At 48.9% G+C, this 17,464-nt stretch overlaps 1 protein-coding gene across 6 annotated transcripts in view; it reads left to right on the top strand.

The window, feature by feature from the left end:
* GAS7 (growth arrest specific 7) overlaps positions 1-17,464 on the top strand; it is a 317,655-nt gene that overhangs the window by 170,302 nt on the left and 129,889 nt on the right. Inside the window, exon 1 of one of the 6 annotated variants that reach the window (XM_027774915.1) lies at positions 10,483-10,727. The exons of 4 other annotated variants lie outside the window; for them this stretch is intronic. Coding sequence is in view for 1 of the 2 variants with exons in the window: in XM_006156412.2 (XP_006156474.1) it covers positions 10,725-10,727 (3 nt within the window). In the remaining variant the exon portion in view is untranslated. Of the gene's footprint in view, positions 1-10,482; positions 10,728-17,464 lie in introns of those variants that run through there. One more of the 6 variants, XM_006156412.2, reaches the window with a different exon arrangement.

Genomic DNA, 17,464 nt, shown 5'->3' with positions numbered 1-17,464 from the left:
GTTTTTTTTTTTTTTTTTTTGCTATAGGGTGCGTGCGCTCGCCAGAGAGACAGAAAGCAAGAAATCACCCCCCAGAGGTGGGGGGATGGCCACGCTGCAATCTCTTCTCCTCCATTCTCCTCTCAGGATCTTGGGCACGCACACACATGTGCCTGGCATAAGTTTAAGCCACCAGGTCCGGGACTCGAACCACTGTCGACTACCATGGGAGTCCAGCGACATAGCCATTACACTAACTGCTGGTCTCACTTTCTAGTGCTTTCCAAGGGGTGATGCTAATTCCTGGTGTAGACTGTCATAATGACAGTGAGCAAAACAAAGTCTCTGCGTCATGAAGCTTTCATTTTAGTGGGCAGTGCTCCCTAGCCATTAGTAGGATAGAGGAGAAGTCTCAGGAAATTCCAATTTTCTAGGCAACCTTTTCTCTTTGCCCATTCGTTTCACAATTTTTTTTATCATTGACTATCTTTGCGAGTGATTATTAATTTTAATCTCTTTGTTCTGGTCCATTTTCATGGAGCACATTTTAAGCATATGCTGGTTTATTATTTTCTCACTTTTCTTTCTTTGCAATTTGGGAGACTGTTCAATATCTGCCCTGCAAGTGAGTGATTTATTTTTTTATATTTGTAGTTATCCATAGCTACTAGTGTTGGCTTAAAAGAGCTAATTTCATATAATCCTTACCTCATTTTTTTTTTCTTCTTTATGTCATCTTTTTTATTTTGGCAGTTCCCCCCCCCCCCCCCATTATATTTGGTTCCTCTTTCAAAGAGGCCACAATTCTTGGGTTCTGGTAGTTTCCTGGGAAGATTTTCTCCATTTGCTCCACTGGCCTAATGGTTCTAGAAGTTTCCTACTCCAATTCTGATTGTCCAGACTTTTTTTTTTTTTAAGTTTGAGTGAATTTCCTCCCTCCCCCCCATTGCTAATTTAGTAGGAAGTCAACAGAAGCATTCCCAGGTGGCTGTCAAGTGCCCCTTACGATGGGTGTCCCCTGCATCTCCTACTGCTGTTTCTCCTGACTTCCCAGTAGCAATCCGGACACGCATGCTGTGGACTCCATTCTTTTCATCATGGGTGTGTGGCCTGTGGAGAATTCTAGTTTGCTTTTTCTCAGATTAAGGAAAGAACCTCCCCTGACACCACTTCATGGGTGCTGCATGGTGCTTTTATGCATAGCCCAAAACACAGGTTCTCAAAGTGCTCTGAATGAACAACTAAAGGTATGTGAGATGATTTTCGATCATGTTGAGATGACATCTTTTAATAGAAAATACTGCATAAAAATAGTAGAAAATTAAAAATAAGAATAGAAAAATAAGTAGAGAATAATGGAAAAATAAAGCAACCCAGTCAAATTCATGATTTTATAGACATTAATGCTTATGGCTAGGCTAAGTTTAAGTTGCATCTAAATTTTAAAAAATATCGGCACCAGCAGTTAGCGTAATGGCTATGTCGCTGGACTCCCACGTAGTCGACCACGATTCGCGTCTTGGACCCAGGGGCTTAAAACTCATGCTGCGCGTGTGTGCGTGCGTGCTCAAGATCCCGAGAGGAGAATGGAGGAGAAGGGATTGCAGCATGGCCATCCTCCCTGGGGGGTGATTTCTCGCTTTCTGTCTCTCTGTCTCTGTCTGTCTGGCGAGCACATGCGCCCTATAGCAAAAAACCTCTCAAAAAATATATATATATATATCGAATCTATAATAGCGCAACCAGTGCTTAGTAATGTGGAAGATGTGACAGACACCATGAATGACTCCAGCTTGGGAAGCACAAAGCTTGGGACTCCCATAGAGCCAGGGCTGTTAGGAGGCTGTTATACTGGGCACCATTTCTGATCTGTCCACTTGGTATGGGGCGTGTTTCCTGGTGTGGGCACATAGAAACTTGGCTAGGGGCCTTGAACTGTACCATGCCGCATGCAAGACTTGCTTGCTAGCTCCCAACAGTAACCATCTGCCCACACACCCCTGGGCCTGATTCCTACAGCCTGTCCTCTTCCTTACCTTCTAGAGCGTCTTATCTTGATATCTCATCTCCCTTTATGGCCTGCCACTCACCAGGTCCTGGTGTGCCTGTGCTCACTTTCCACACCCCGTGTCTCTCCCACACTCCTCTTCCAAGATAAACTAGGGACACATCCTTTCCTTATTCAGTGAGCATTGTCTTTGGTATCTCACCTGGACACAGTCCACCACTTATTTCTTTTTTTTCTTTTAACTTTTTATTTATTTAGTTTTATTTTGACCAGAGAGGGAGAAAGAGAGAGAGAGAAAGTGTGAAAGGAATCTCCCAGGTCTGGGATTTGAACCGTGGTTGGCCATGTGGGAGTCCAGCGCCCTTAACCACCACACCACCTGCCGTCCCCTCAGCACTTATTTCTGCAGTCTCTTCCTCGTTTGGTTTCTGTGACTGAGTCTCAGAATTCCCATCTGTCCATTCCCCGTATGTTGGTCACTGGCTAGGTTAGAGGGAAGAAGGATGAATATCTGGTTCTTGCATGGAAGAGTCGTTCGTGGAGGGACCAGATAGTGGTGCAGCAGGAGGGCAGCACTCCATGAGGCTGGCCCACAGGCTCGTGTCCAGACACCTCTCTGAACAAACTCTGCACACACATGTCCAGGATCTGGGCTGGCTGAGGCTGGAGGTGGATCGTGGTGTGGAGACCCTGTTGGGGGTGCCTCTCTCTCTCTCTCTCTCTCTCTGGTTCTCTTACTCATGGAAGAAAGAAATAAATGAAACTTATAAAAGCAAATGGATCTTCTGGTGAGGCCCGAGGTTGCTGCCTGTACTAACAGAGGCTCAGGGGAGGGAGGGATGGGGCTGAGGAGTATAAGGGGAGAAATGGTCCTTTCTCTTTCTCTGTCTCTGTCTCTTTGTTTTGTTCTATTTTGTTTTGGTACAGGGCATGTGTGCTTGGCAGAGAGAGAGGGATTCCCCAGAGGGAACGGCCACACTATATAATCCTTTCTCCTCTGTTCTCCCTCAGTATTTTTCCCTCGGTATTTTAGGCATGCAAGCTGGTGGCCCAGAATTCGAGTCGCTCATTGGCCATGTGGGATCCGGCACCTTCACCTCCACACCACCTGCCGGCCCTGTCCTTTCGCTTTATGAACTCCAGCTGACCTGTAGGCGCTCACCACCATCTTTGTGTAGATGCCTCCAGCTCCTTGTGCCAAGGGCCAGGCTCACCCCTGCTGCCTGCAAACACTTTGAACTTGGGCTTACCGCCAATGCACTCTGCGACATCCCTCAGACTCGCTCCTACCATGGCCAGATCTCTTGGGATGACCGGTTCCAGCTTCTTTTATTCCCTTTGGAATCAGCGTCCCTCTCTCCCATTTCTTCGTCTCTCCTCTGTTACAGAGCCTTAGTCTGCTCCCTTCATCACCTCCCTCTGGTTTGGTCAAGTCCTTTCTTTGTGTCCCTGCTGGGAGGCAAATTCTGTATCTCTGAGAAGCCTCCCTTGAGCATCCCAGCCAAAGAGCGGCCGCCCGCCCTGGATTCTGAAAGCACTCATTGTCTGCTGGCTGATCGTTTGGCTCCAGTACAGACTCTCCTGGTAGTTACTCCTTTTTGTTTTTTTCCCCACTTGTTTGTGACTTATCTTCCAAATTGTAGGAGTTTGGTTCTACCTGTAGTTCCGCCGGCATCTCCCACGGCATTCAGGAAAGGGTCGTTAGGAACTATTAGCTGGTGGGTTGATCATGGAGCCAAGGGGCCGCTTAGGGGTAGGGGGTGTCCTCGACAACCTGTGCCCTGGAGACCACGTGGGCTGGTGAATCATTTTCCCCATCCTGACTGTGAGGCATTTAGAAAAAGTGAGTCATCACCATACCCAGATGTTCTTTCTTATTAGTGATCATGATAAGATAACACGATTCATCTTACAGAGGGCAAGGGCTTCCAGCGAGTGTGGCCTGTTTTGGTGGACGGCTTTCAACTCAGCCGAAACGAACAATAATAACTAGAGGGTGGGTCTCCTCCAGCTCCATTCAGTTCAGAAAACTCAGCTTGGTGGAGATGATGGTTAGTCTTCTTGCTTTTGGATTACAAGTTTTCTGCCGTCTCTGTTGTTTGTGGAAACCTACCTGTCTGCAGAGGCCAAAAGAAGAGCCCAGGCCTGTCCTTTCCCCAGCCAACTCTGATGACAGAGGACGATGAATAAAGCAAAATCAATGATTTCTGGTTTGGGATGCTAGGATGAACACAAACAGTACACCCATCAGAATGTGTCTGTGGGTCTTATACCCTGGGAAATCAACAAGTATAAAATTCTGGGGGTCTGGATAGTGAGACGGTGGTAAAATGCGATTCTCTGCAAGGCCTCCCCACGTGGGAAGTTTCCGGGTTAGCATTCGGAGACTTTGCTGAATGTGTGAGGCCTCTGAGTGTCCATGATCCAGGGGGGCTGAGCCCGAGGATGAATGGTGGCATGGGGTCTCTAGAAGGTGCCATTTCTCTCTCTCACTCTTGGAAGAAAGAAAGAAATATATTTAAAAAAGAAAAAAAAAAAAAAAAAAAAAAAAAAAAAAAAAAAAAAAAAAAAAAAAAAAAAAAAAAAAAAGAATACAATGTCTGCAGGACTAGTGTGTTCCGTTTAGCTCAGGTCAAAACAGATTAGCTTCCTGGTTTGCAATGGCTCCGAAAGGCCCTTGGTCATTGGCTGGGGCCCAGGGGCTAGGGGCCGTGCTGAGCTTTGTGTTGACAATCCCCTCTGCCAGTTGCCCGTAGTGTGTGTTGTCTGTGATTGTTATCTGTTCGTCTGTGTGATGCATTGTCACAGTGGTGTCAGTGACAGCTGGTAATGCCTAATAACCTTAAAACTGTCCCCTTTTTGCTCTCATAAAACAAAGAAGTCATGGGCTGTGAAAACTTTCATTTTTAACTCCACCAGCTTGAAGGGCTGAGGGCGAAGGTCTTGGCCATCCAGGTTCGAGTTTTGCTTTTCTCCTTTTGTGTGAAGGAGCCTGTTTCCAAGAGCAGAGAAATGCCGGGGTCCTATCTGTGTCTTTCTGGGGCGTGTCTGACCTCAAGGTGAGCATGCGGACTCACCACTTAGCCTCCCCTCCCACGGCACAGAGAGAAGACGCAAATAACTCACCTGCCGTGGGGGACTCTCGTCTCTGAATGCGATGCTCACCTCTTCTTAGTGGCTGGTTTGAGGCCATTTTTACAAACGAAGGTTTAAGCTTCACATTTTTCTTGCTTTTATGATGGAAGAGAGAGAGAGAGAAAATGAAGGGGCAGAGGGAATCTCCTAGCCCGATTATTTCTCTCCAGTTTCTCCCTCACATTTGACCTTTCAATACCCTGGTGTCATGATAATTTCTACAAAACCTAGCCCCGATGATGTTTTCTCCTCTGCTCAAAGCCCATCAGTGGTTTCTTCTAGCTTATGGAAGAGTCTGGATTTCTTAGCTTTGGGGGCTCTCGCCACCTCCTGTGGTCTGGGCCCTTCCTTATCTACTCTTTCTCTCACCTTCCATGCCTCTTAAACTCTCATGAGTGATTCACCTGCTTTTTATTACATCCACCACCCCCATCTCACTGTTTCCTCCCTGGGTCTTTCCTCATACTGGCCACATGACCTGGAGTACCGTCCCATCTCCCTAGCTTGTTCTTCTCCCCCTCTGTCCTGATCTGTCCTTCTTTTTCTTTTTGAGGGTTTTTGCTATAGGACGCGTGCACTCACCAGAGAGACAGAGAGATAGAAAGCGAGAAATTACCCCCCAGGGGGGTTCGCCACGCCGCAATCCCTTCTCCTCCATTCTCCTCTCAGGATCTTGGGCAGCACACATGCCCCGTGTGAGTTTAAGCCACTGGGTCCAGGACTCGAACTGTGGTTGACTACATGAGAGTCCAGTAGCCATTATGCCATCCGCTGGTCCCTGTCCTGATCTGTCTTAAGAGCTTCTGTTTTCTCCTCCACAAACGAGGATGATGATAGCGTCTTCCTTGATCTGTTCGGTGGATAACATTACACAAGATGCAGGAAACAGGCAGTAGGGCTCAGTCCACAACGAGCACGCCAGGAAAGGGCCTTGTCACTTCTGCAGCAGAGTGGGGATGTAGAGGCCCCAGGCAGGGACAGGACAGCTTTGAGAAGGAAGGGACGAGCCCTGCTACCAGGCGTGGAAGAGAAAGGCCCTGCAAGGTGGATTGCTGAGCCAGAAAGCCAGGAGTCAATGAATGCGAGGGAGAGGCACACTGTCAGCCACCTTGGGGAGCCCAGAGCATGCCACAGCCCTAAATAGAAAAGCATCCTAGTGATTGCCATTAGGATGCAGGCTGGGTTGCCTCAGTTTCCCCCAGGTTTGACACAAAACGGACCATGGTGAGTCCTGTTGTAGATGTCCAGCCGTGTCTTCTGGTCTCGGTGAACATTTTCACTTCCCTGGAGCTTCCGCCCTTGTGTATCTTGTGATATGACTTACAGGTCACAGGGTCCTTTGATGTAAACTGTCTCTGTGGATCCCAGATTTCTTGTTTTTGTTTTTGTGGTGAAATGTGCCTAACAAAATCTACCATTTTCACCACCTGGCTCTTCAGCGTGCAGTTCAGTGGCACCGAGTACTCTCACGTTGCTGTGCAACCATCATACCATCCAGCTCCGGAATGTTTTCGTCGTGCATGACGGAAACGTGGTACCCATTGCCCAGGAGCGCCCCTGACCTCCCCAGCCCCCAGCAGCCACCATTCTCCTTTCTGAGTTTGACTGCTAGGGATGCCTCATGGAAGTGCAGTCATGCAGGATCGTCATTTTCTGGCTGCCTTGTTTCACTGAGCATAATGTCTTTAAGGTTCATTCATACCATAGTACATGTCAGAATTAATTCCTTCCTTTTTTTTTTTTTTTTAAGTTTTTGCTACAAGGCATATTCATTCGCCAGAGAGGGAAAGTGAGAAATCATCCCCCCAGGGAGGATACCATGCCACAATCCCTTCTCCTCCATTCTCCTCCTGGGATTTTGGGCATGCATGCACACACGCCTGGTGTGATTTTTCAAGCCACCAGATCTGGGACTTGAACCACTGTCCACCATGTGGGAATCTCTTAACTGCTATCCCACCATAATTCCTTCCTTTTTTACAGTAGAATAATACTCCATTTTTTTCTTTCCACTGGCTTAAAAATAAAAAATTTAAGGTTATTTGATTCCTTCCATGAGTGAGAGAGACAGAGACCATCCCCAATAAGGTCTTAATGCCATGATCCACCCCCACGCTCAACCAGCCCAGATCATGCACATGCTCTGCATACTCAGGAAGTCTCCAGTTGCAAACCTCCCCACATGGGTCAGGCTCACAGAGCATCGCCTTTTACTGCTGTGCCACCTACTGGCCCTTCCATTGTTTCCATCACACTGCATTGTGTTAAACACTCACCCACTGAAGGACACTCAGGTGTTTTCCCCATTTAGCTATTGCAGATAATGCTACCAGGAGCGGAGTGTATAAATATCTCTTTACACCCAGTTTTCAGTTCTTTTGGGCACTTGCCAAAAAGTGGAATTGCTAGACCATACAGTAATTCAATGCTTAATTTTTTTTTCCCCATAAAGTATGTGTGCTCATCATAGAAAGACAAAGACAGGGAAAGTGAGAAATCACCCCCCACAGGGATGGCCACGATGCAATTCCTCTTCCTTCATTCTCCTTTTGGGGTTTTGGGCACACATGCACATATGCCTGGCATGTTTTTTTATCCACGCCATTAGGTCCAGGATTTGAACTGCAGCGAACAATGTGGGAGTCCAGTGCCTTAACTACCACACCATCTGCTGGCCCCTAGGTTTAATTATTTTGAGGAGTTACCATACTGTTTTCCATAGGGACTGTACCATTTTACATTCCCCTAGGGTTTCAGATTCTCTACATCCTCACCAACACTTGCTCTTTTCTGGTCTTTTTTTTTTTTTAATGATGGTGATAGCATGCATGTGAAAGGGAGACAGAGCATGTGAGTGTGTGTGTGTGTGTGTGTGTGTGTGTTTCGGGGGGTCTCGCTATTCTGCAATGCCCTTTCCCTAGCCCTTCACCTCCTTAGGTCCCGGGTGGCCACCTAAGTTTTGAGGCCATTCGAGGCTCTGAGCTCACAGTCGGCCATGTGATCCCCAACCTTGCAGGGCCCTGGCTTTCCTGCTGCCTTAGAGCAGGTGAGCCTCCTTGTGGTTTTGATTTGCATTTCCCTGTTGTAATGACCAATGATGTTGAGCGTTTTTCATGCGCATAGGGGCTATTTTTGTATCTTCTTAGGAGAACTGTCCTTTGCTCATTTTTAAATGGGATTGTTTGGTTTTTATTGCTCAGTCTAGACGTTTTTTTCCTGGACCCAAGGAAACGACACCTCTTACTCTTCCAGCCACTGCTAATAGTAACCACAATGATAGGAGCTCTTATTGAACACTTATGCCATCCTTGCTCCAGCTGAATGTTCACGTGAGGGCTTTTTCCATTTTATTTTTTTTTATTTATTTATTTTTAGGTACTAGCCATAGGGCTCATCCACTTGCTGGAGAGAAACAGAGAGACCATGAGAAGGAAAGTGAGAAATCCTCCCTCCCAGGGAGAATGGCCATGCCACAATCCCTTCTCCTTCATTCTCTTCCTAGGACCTTGGACACATACACACACACACACACACACACACACACACACACACACACACACACACAGTCTGGCATGATTTTTAAGCCAGTCCAGGACTCGAACTATGGTTGGCCATGTGGAAGCTCAGCACCATAACTACCATGCAACCTATGGACCCTACCCCTTTATGCCTCACAACAATCTTTTGAGAAAAATATTGTGGTCATCACCATCTTATGCTCGAAAATATCAAAGCCTAGAGGCCTTGCCCAAGAATCACATCTAGTATGAGGGATCTTCGTATAGTTCATGGATCATGTATAGTGTGAAGAAGCTATGTATTTTTTTCAAGCTTTTTTGCATCAAAATAAACTCATATTTTACTTCTATTTTTTTCCCCAAACTATTTTTTAATTACTAGAGGGTGTATTCTAGAGAGGTAGAGAAATAGAGATAAAGAGAAAGGGAGAGGGAGAAATACCCCCTAAAGGGGCATAATTGCATTGCAACCCCTTCTCCATCCCATTGGGATTTTCAGCATGCATGGACCTCGTATGTTCTTCAAGCCACCAGGGCCGGAATTCTAACCACAGTCTTCTGTGTGGGATCCAGCTCCCTTAACTACTGTGGCAAGGGGGCTGGCCTGCCATAACCTGGCATAACTAGTGAAACAACAGCTTAACTCTGATCTGACTCCACCCTTAGATAATAGTACTGGTTTCTTTTTGGGGGCAAGGTTTTTGCTATAGGGCGCGTGTGCTCACCAGAAAGGCAGAGAGAGACAGAAAGTGAGAAATCACGCCCCCCCCCCAACACACACACCCTGGAGGTATGGCTACACCACAGTCCTCTCTCCTCTATTCTCTCGTGATCTTGGGCATGCACACACATGTGCCCAATGTGAGTTTAAGCCACCGGGTCTGGGACTCGAACTGTGATCTATTGACTATGTGGGAGTCCAGCGACATAGCCATTATGCCAACTGCTGGTCCCAGTACTGGTTTCTTAACACCCACACCCAGGAATTGATATTTATTAAAGCCTTTTCATCTGTACCCTCAAGAGAAGTGATCATTGAAAGAAAATCACCCAGGCCTCAGCACCCGTGTCTCTCTAGAAACCCTTGTCTGGTTCTATATGAAGACTCAATGTCTAAAATCCCAAAGTGTGCATCTAAAAGCAAGCACAGAAGTCCGCTGCGTCCCAAGTGCCCAGTCTGTTCCAGAAAGTTCTCTAAATGAGATGATCGTGTCACCAAGGATCTGGTACCCTGCCTAAACTCACTTAGTTAGTGCATGAAGTATTGCTCATGGAGTCTGGTCCTTTCTTCCCTTATAACTCACAGCGGTGTGGTCCTCTGGCCCTTGTCCCCTGAGACGCCTCATTGCCCTCCCTTCTCAAAGGTTGGTGGTCATGAGGATCGAGTAAAGGCCGGAGACCTCCATGGTGATACTCTGGGGCACCAGCTTTCCAGCCTGGACAGGTCTGGTGGTTCTTTGAGTGAGAGAACATTCTCCATTCTTTTTATGTTGATTGTTATCTGGCCTTGAGTTCATACAGCTGGGCCTGGGGCCGGGGCCAGAGCTGTGACTTAGGGTTGGGGAGAAATTGGCAGAAATATTCCCCAGCGGTGCTTGGGCAGGCCCAGGGAGTCCCGCCTAAAATCCAGTGGACAAAGCGGCTCTTGTCCACGGCCCGGAGGTGGGAGGCATCTGGTCAGTGACACAAGCTTGGCTATTGTGTGTCGTGACCTCGGCCAACTTTTCTTAGCTGAGAAAGGGGAAAGAGCGAGAGCGTGGAAAAAAAAAAGGTGAAAAGCTTCCAGAAACTTTGTATCTGGAAAGTCCAGAATGAGTTGTTGATTTCCCAACGAGCACGGGAGCAGATTTGGAAGGAACTGTGCAACGTAGTGGGTTCTTTGTGAAAGCACAGCAATGAGAAAAGCCACAGCAACATCCTCCGGGTGCCCAGAACACGGGCCCCGGGGCAGCTGTGCGCCTTAGCCCTGTTTTCTGCAGAGGGTGCAAAACTGGAAGTGGCGTGGCCCTGAGGCTGGGGCTTCAGACGACACCCAGGACTCTCCTCCGAGGTAGCAGCCCCTGGAGAAGATTAGCCGTTCTCTGATGGTAAGAATCCATTCTGCTCGCCTGCAGAAGTGTGCTCAGCTGGCTCTTGGCCCGTCCCTAACGTGACGTCGACATTTTAAAGAGGTAGTTTGGAAATCCTTCTGAGGATTGGGCTCTAGCTGTGTGGCGTTTGGAAGATCTCAGCAGGCTGCATGGGCGGGTTGGGGGGCATTTTTCTCAGAGGCCCAAGGCACCGGCAGAGAGAAGACCTGGCTGTTGTATGAGAAATCAGAAGAGGATGGGAAAGGATTTGCGAAGGGCTGTGTGGAGGGGAGTCTTGGCTGCCCCGGGAACAGAGTAGATGGAGGTGTGTGATGGAGAAGCAGAAGGGTGATGTGGATTTATCTTCTGGGGATTGGAGTCCAAACCTTGCTTCCTCCTTCTAACTTTGCCCAAATATGAAACTTAGCATCTAAGCAGATGCTGGTTTTGTATCTGTCTGGTTGCTTCTACCTGACGGCCTAATTCCACCTGGGATGCTGCAAGGCCTTGTGGGAATGATACAGCCCCCATGACGGTGAGGCATGCTGCCGGTTCCCCAGAAATGGTTGAGGGAGTTGGGGGTCTGCTGGGTGGCATGGGTCCAGATGTGGCTGAAGCGTTGATGACAAAGGCTTTCTGAGACTTTGTGGCAGGATGGCCTTGTTTCACCAGCCTTTCCACCTTCAGAAGTTGGGCCTCCCCTTTCTTTGGAAAATGAGACTTCTCAGCTACAAACTTTTGGCAACAGCTCTCGGGTGGCTGTGCGACCTGCAAGAGGTCCGGTGTACAGAGAAAGGCTAGTCGGTTTCTGCGCCTGATCTCCCTGGAAGACCCGGTCTCCTACCTGGCTGGGCCAGTTGGCACCGCTGATTTTGGTGTGGCATCCAAGACAGGCCTGACCCAGTGCCAGGAGAAGAGAGGGTGCTTGTTAACCAGGAGCACCCTCGAACGGGCCAGTTGGCTTTCTAGAAAGGTCCACGCAGGGCTTCGCCAAGGTTAATGTGCACCTGAATTCCCTGGGGACCTTTAAAACGCAGAAATCTGCTACTGGGTGTGGCCTGTGGCTACATTTCTAGCCAGCTCCACGCTGCTAGTGCAGAGACCACCCTGGAGGATTACTGCCGCAAGGAGTCCAGCACTGCCCGTGTTACTGCCCAAGATCTGACTGCCAAGTGCTGGGAGTCCTGGCAGGTCGGGCTGTGTGTGGATTGTGGCGGGAGGTTCCGGGGCAGGAGAGAAGCGGAGAGGGCGGGCATAAAGGGCAGGCATGGAGCTGGGAAGAGCTCGCATCAAGCTCTTGGAGAAGGGACGTGTGGGGTGCAGATGCAGTTGGGAGTCATTCCCCAGCTGAAGTGGACTCTGTTTGGGGCACAGTGTGAGTGGTGAGCCAGATTCCCTATCAGCTAGCGAGCCCCACCTTTGGTGTGTGTGGTGTAAATTCTGACTTTGGAGGGTGACAGTCGATGGATGTAGAGACAGGAGCCCGTGGTGCTAGGACAGATTCCAGTGGCCAGGCAAACAGAGCTCGGGTCTTGAGTGTGGCTCAGGGAAGTGACAGCAGAAGGATGGACACAGGGCTGTCAGGACAGAGGTGGAAGCAAAGCTGCAAGGTGGCCTCAGGTGTTTGGGGCATGGGCCTCATTCGAGGAACAGGCTCCAGCATCTGAAGCGTACGTCTTTGTTGAAATGTCACTTTTTGTTTCCTCCTACAAAAGTGGCACATCCTTAAAAGAGGTAAACTAATACTGATATTTAGAGTCATCAAGTATTAGGCTATGCATATTAAAACTAAGCCCTTGGAAACCATCTGGTTCAACTTCTGCATTTTAGAGATGAGGAAATCGAGGCCTCAGCCAGCAGAGATGAGAAGGATTGCCCAAGAGCTCACAGCAAGACTGCGGCAACTTCAGACCTGGCTTCCAGGCCCCCCATTTTTATTATTATTATTATTATTATTATTTTTGAGAAGTTTTTGCTATAGGGCGTATGCACTTGCCAGAAAGACAGAGAGACAGAAAGTGAGAAATCACCCCCCAGGGGGGATGGCCACGCCGCTGTCCCTTCTCCTCCATTCTTCTCTCGGAATCTTGGGCACGCATACACATGTGCCCAGTGTGAGTTTAAGCCACCGGGTCGAGGACTCGAACCACAGTCGACTACATGGGAGTCCAGCAACATAGCCATTATGCTAATTGCTGGTCCCAGAGAGCCCCTGCGCCCCGTTTTTATCGCATGTGTTTTGCATGGTGCCGTGGGGCATGGAAGATCCCAGACCTCAACAGTGAGGCCCGTGGCTGTCTGATTTGTACACATCCATAGCAGAGGTTCCAGAAATGCCAACCCAATTAGGATGGTGGAATCGCACCCTTTACTAACTGGGAAACTGTTCAGCCCCTGTTTAGTCTTAATCTCCCTCCAGTGCTCATGGTTCAGAGCCAATTAGGAACTGTCTCTCCGAGTCAGAAGTCTTTGATTAGAATCACTTGGAGCACAGGCCGTCAGCACTGCAGAGTCACTGAACAAGTCTCCATGGTGAAAAGACTCGCTGCTTCCGTTTTCTTTTGGTGCCCGCAGGCCCACTGCAGCCAGCAGCTAGCAACCGCAGAGCCAGGCCAGCTGGATCGTGGCCACGGGCAAGCCTTCAGAGGCATCCACCTTTATGCCCTAATGAGCTCCAGCCTGCCTGTCTTGAAAACGGCACCAACTCCCCGAGGAAGCCTGCTTTTGCCCCCTGGAGCATCTGTGGGTAGCAGCTGTGTCACTTGTGCTTGAAGTCGCATTCTGGTGGGCAGGCTGCTTTGCATGAGATCCGAGCTTGCAACGTACAACCCCCTTCCTCACTTCTGCACTTCTTCAATCCATGTGAGCCGAACAGACTGCTTGGTAAATTTGGTTAGAGAGTTTTCTTCCAAGGCCTAACAACTTTAGAAAGTGCTAGAAACAATGCAGAAGGCATTTTGGGGGTTTTGTAAAAGGAGGACAAGGGACCATGTTATGCAGTACAGATGCTCTTCGGCTTATGATGGGGTTTGTCCTGATAAACCCGTTGTAAGTTGACCTAAGCTACCAAACCCAAGCTACCATCATAGCTTTACTTATCCTACCTCAAATGTGCTCTGAGCACCTCACGTCGGTCTGCAGTCGGGCAAAATTACCAAACACAAAGCCCAGTTTATAACGAAGTGCGGGGCATCTCATGTAATGGGGTATAACATTTCGTGAGTACTGTACTGAAATAGGATGGTTCTATGGGCCCTGGAAGGGCACTTTCTACTGAACGCACGTGGCTTTCACACCACCAGAGTTGAAAAGTGTGAAGTCGAGCCGTCCTTAAGTCAGGCACTGTCTGTCTTCCTCTCCTTTCCTTTCCCCCCTACCCTTTTTTTTTTTTCTTGAGAGGTTTTCGCTATAGGGCGCGTGCGCTCGCCAGACAGACAGAGAGAGACAGAGAGACAGAAAGCGAGAAATCACTCCCCAGGGGGGATAGTCACGCCGCAATCCCTTCTCCTCCATTCTCCTCCTGGGATCTTGGGCACGCACGCACACGCACCCGGCATGAGTTCTAAGCCACCGGGTCTGGGACGCGAACCGCGGTCGACCACGTGGGAATCCAGCAACATAGCCATTACGCTAACTGCTGGTTCCCCCCCTCCCCACCCTTTTTTCTTTCTTCCTTTCTTTCTCTTTTGTTCAACACTAAGTATTGGTAAAACCCTGTCCTTCCCAGGTTTACCTCTACAAAGTTTTTTTTTTTTTTTTCTCTTCTCCTTAAGAGGTTTTTGCTATAGGGCACGTGCACTTGCCAGAAAGACTGAGAGAGACAGAGAGATAGAAAGCAAGAAATCCCCCCCCAGGGGGGATGGCTATGCTGCAATCCCTTCTCCTCCATTCTCCTCTTGGGATCTTGGGCACGCACGCACACGCACCCGGCATGAGTTCTAAGCCACCGGGTCTGGGACGCGAACCGCGGTCGACCACGTGGGAATCCAGCAACATAGCCATTACGCTAACTGCTGGTCCCTTTACCTCTACAAAGGGAAATTTGATCAGGAATGATTTAGAGAGAACTTCACCTTCCCGGGAATTCCTTAGGGAAGTGTGTTACAGTGAATGGTCTTCAAAATGGCTGGCAAAAGTGTCTTTGAGGGCAGGACCATTGTAGATAAAAACCAGCACAGAAACTCGAGGATGTATCAGGAGGTCGTTCACCTTTAGGACTCAGAGAAGTGGCAGACTGCAGCCCAGCTCCTTCCTAGCGACAAAGACATCTGGGCACTAACTGGCCGCGGTAGTGACTTGGAGCCAAGGGGAGGAGAATGTCAATGTGTTCGGCCTCCCCGCACGGACCTGCAGTAATGAATGTCCACAGTCTCGTATCATGGTTAAGGCATGGATTTTGTTTCCAATGTTGGTTAAATCACTTCCCTTAGTTAGTGTCTCATATAGCTTTACTTTGTTTTTAAGTTTATTTATTTTCTATGAGGGAGAGAGAGAGACGAAGAGATAGACACCCTGACAGGGTCCTACCTGACCCACTTCCAGCCTGGCCCCTTGGACAGCATTTCCTACCAATTTCAAGTTGAATTTTGGGCGTAAATGGAAAAGTATCAAAGCCTAAAGGGTATGAGACCTCTTCTTCTTTAGACCTCAAAAGATCTGAGGGTAAACATGCAGGAAAAAAAGTGATGTTTCATGAGCATTTGTGTTCCTCGTCAGGTGGTCTCTGTCAGCTTTTAGCTGGTGTGGACGCTGCTTTTGCAAGTGGGGTTAGACATTTAAATGGCTTGACATTTGCCTCGTGGTGGTTTCAGGCTGTTAGGAAAGATGTCCCAGTGCTTGAGGGCTGGCAACCCCTTTCTTGTGCAGATGAGGAAATAGAGGCCCAGAGAGACTAAAGGAAGATGTGTGTGGCAGTTTGCTGTCTGCCTGTCTGCCCGGGCCTGTGTTTTTACCACTACTGCCTTTTTTTTTTTTTTTTTTTTGGAGAGGTTTTCGCTATAGGGTGCGTGCGCTCACCAGACAGACAGAGAGAGACAGAGGGACAGAAAGCGAGAAATCACCCCCCAGGGGGGATGGCCACGCCACAGTCCCTTCTCCATTCTCCTCTCGGCATCTTGGGCATGCACGCACACGCGCCCGGTGTGAGTTTTAAGCCACCGGGTCCGGGACTCGAACCGTGGTCGACTACGTGGGAGTCCAGCGACACAGCCATTACACTAACTGCTGGTTCCACTACTGCCTTCTCATCCCAAGTTGGAGGTAGGGTATCAGAACAGCCCACACTATTTCTTTTCTTTTTTCTTTAGAGTTTTTTGTTATAGGGCGCAGGCGTTGGCCAGAAAGACAGAGAGAGACAGAGACAGAAAGTGAGAAATCATCCTCCCAGGGGGATGGCCATGCCGCAATCCCTTCTCCTCCATTCTCTTCTCGGGGTCTTGGGCATGCACACATAGGCGCCAGGCATGAGTCCAAGCCACCGGGTCCAGGACATGAACCGTAGTCTACTGCATGGGGGTCCAGTGACATAGCCACTATGCCAACTGCTGGTCCCAGCCCACACTATTTCTATCTTGTAAGGGAAGTAGAAAAACAAGCCAGCTTTCTTCAACGGCCCATTGGGAAGCAGAGAGCTTGGATGGACCATCTCTGTTGGTGAGCAGAATCACTCAGGTTTTCTGGCTTGACAGCCAGAAGCTGGAGCAGCAGTGGGCACAGACTACCTTACCATCGGTGGTGGTGGTGGTGGTGGTTTGTTTTGCTGTTTTAATTGCCAGAAGGCAGGCACATTTGCCAGGGAGAAGAAACTACCCCTAGTTAGGTGTGGTCACGCCACAATCCCTTCTCCATTTTTTCCATGCCATTGAGATCTGGGCACATATACCCACCCGGTGCGTTTTTCAGGCCATAGAGGCCAGCATTCAAAATGCAGTCCGTCATGTGGGATCTGGTTCTATTAACTACTAGGCCATGGGGCCAGCCCTACCTTGCCCTTTATAAAAAAAATAAAAATAAAAATGTAAGGGTTTTGCTGTAGGGCTCATGCGTTCATTAGAGAGAAACAATGAAAGGAAAGTGAGAAATCATCCCTCAGGGGGATGGTCACACCGCAATCCTTTCTCCTCTCTTCTCTTCCTGGGACTTTGGGCACACATGCACACACATGCGTTGAGTGTGATTTTCAGGATGCCAGATCTATGAATTGAACCACGGTCGGCCATGTGGGAGTCATTGAGTGTGATTTTCAGGATGCCAGATCTGTGAATTGAACCACGGTCGGCCATGTGGGAGTCTAGTGCCTTAACCACCACATCACCTGCGGGCCCCTATCTTGCCCTTTTTAATTGTCTTGGAGAGTTAGGACCAGCGCGACCTTAGAAATGGAACAAAGCCTATGGGATTTCTCTGGAGTTCTCCAGCCCCCTCCAGGTTTCAGGATGGGGAAGCAGCCCCTGTTTTCATCCTATTCCTGGAACTCTTCCCTGTAGTTCAGGGGTAACTGTGAGACCACCCCCACACACACACACACATACAGCCTCAAGTTCCATGGCCCTAAAACATGTCACACGGCAACAGCAGATGGTGTAATGGTCACATCGCTGGACTCCCATGTAGTCGACAGTGGTTCATGTCCCGGACCAGGTGGCTTAAAACTCATGCCAGGCATGTGTGCGTGCAAGCCCAAAATACCCAGAGGAGAATGGAGGAGAAGGGATTGTGGCGCGGCCAACCCCTACCCCCCCCCCCGGGGGGGGGGG

Source organism: Tupaia chinensis, unplaced genomic scaffold (assembly GCF_000334495.1).
Source record: "Tupaia chinensis unplaced genomic scaffold, TupChi_1.0 Scaffold000493_1, whole genome shotgun sequence".
In the NCBI taxonomy this organism is placed as follows: domain Eukaryota; kingdom Metazoa; phylum Chordata; class Mammalia; order Scandentia; family Tupaiidae; genus Tupaia; species Tupaia belangeri.
This window is presented reverse-complemented; position numbering and strand designations above follow the sequence as displayed.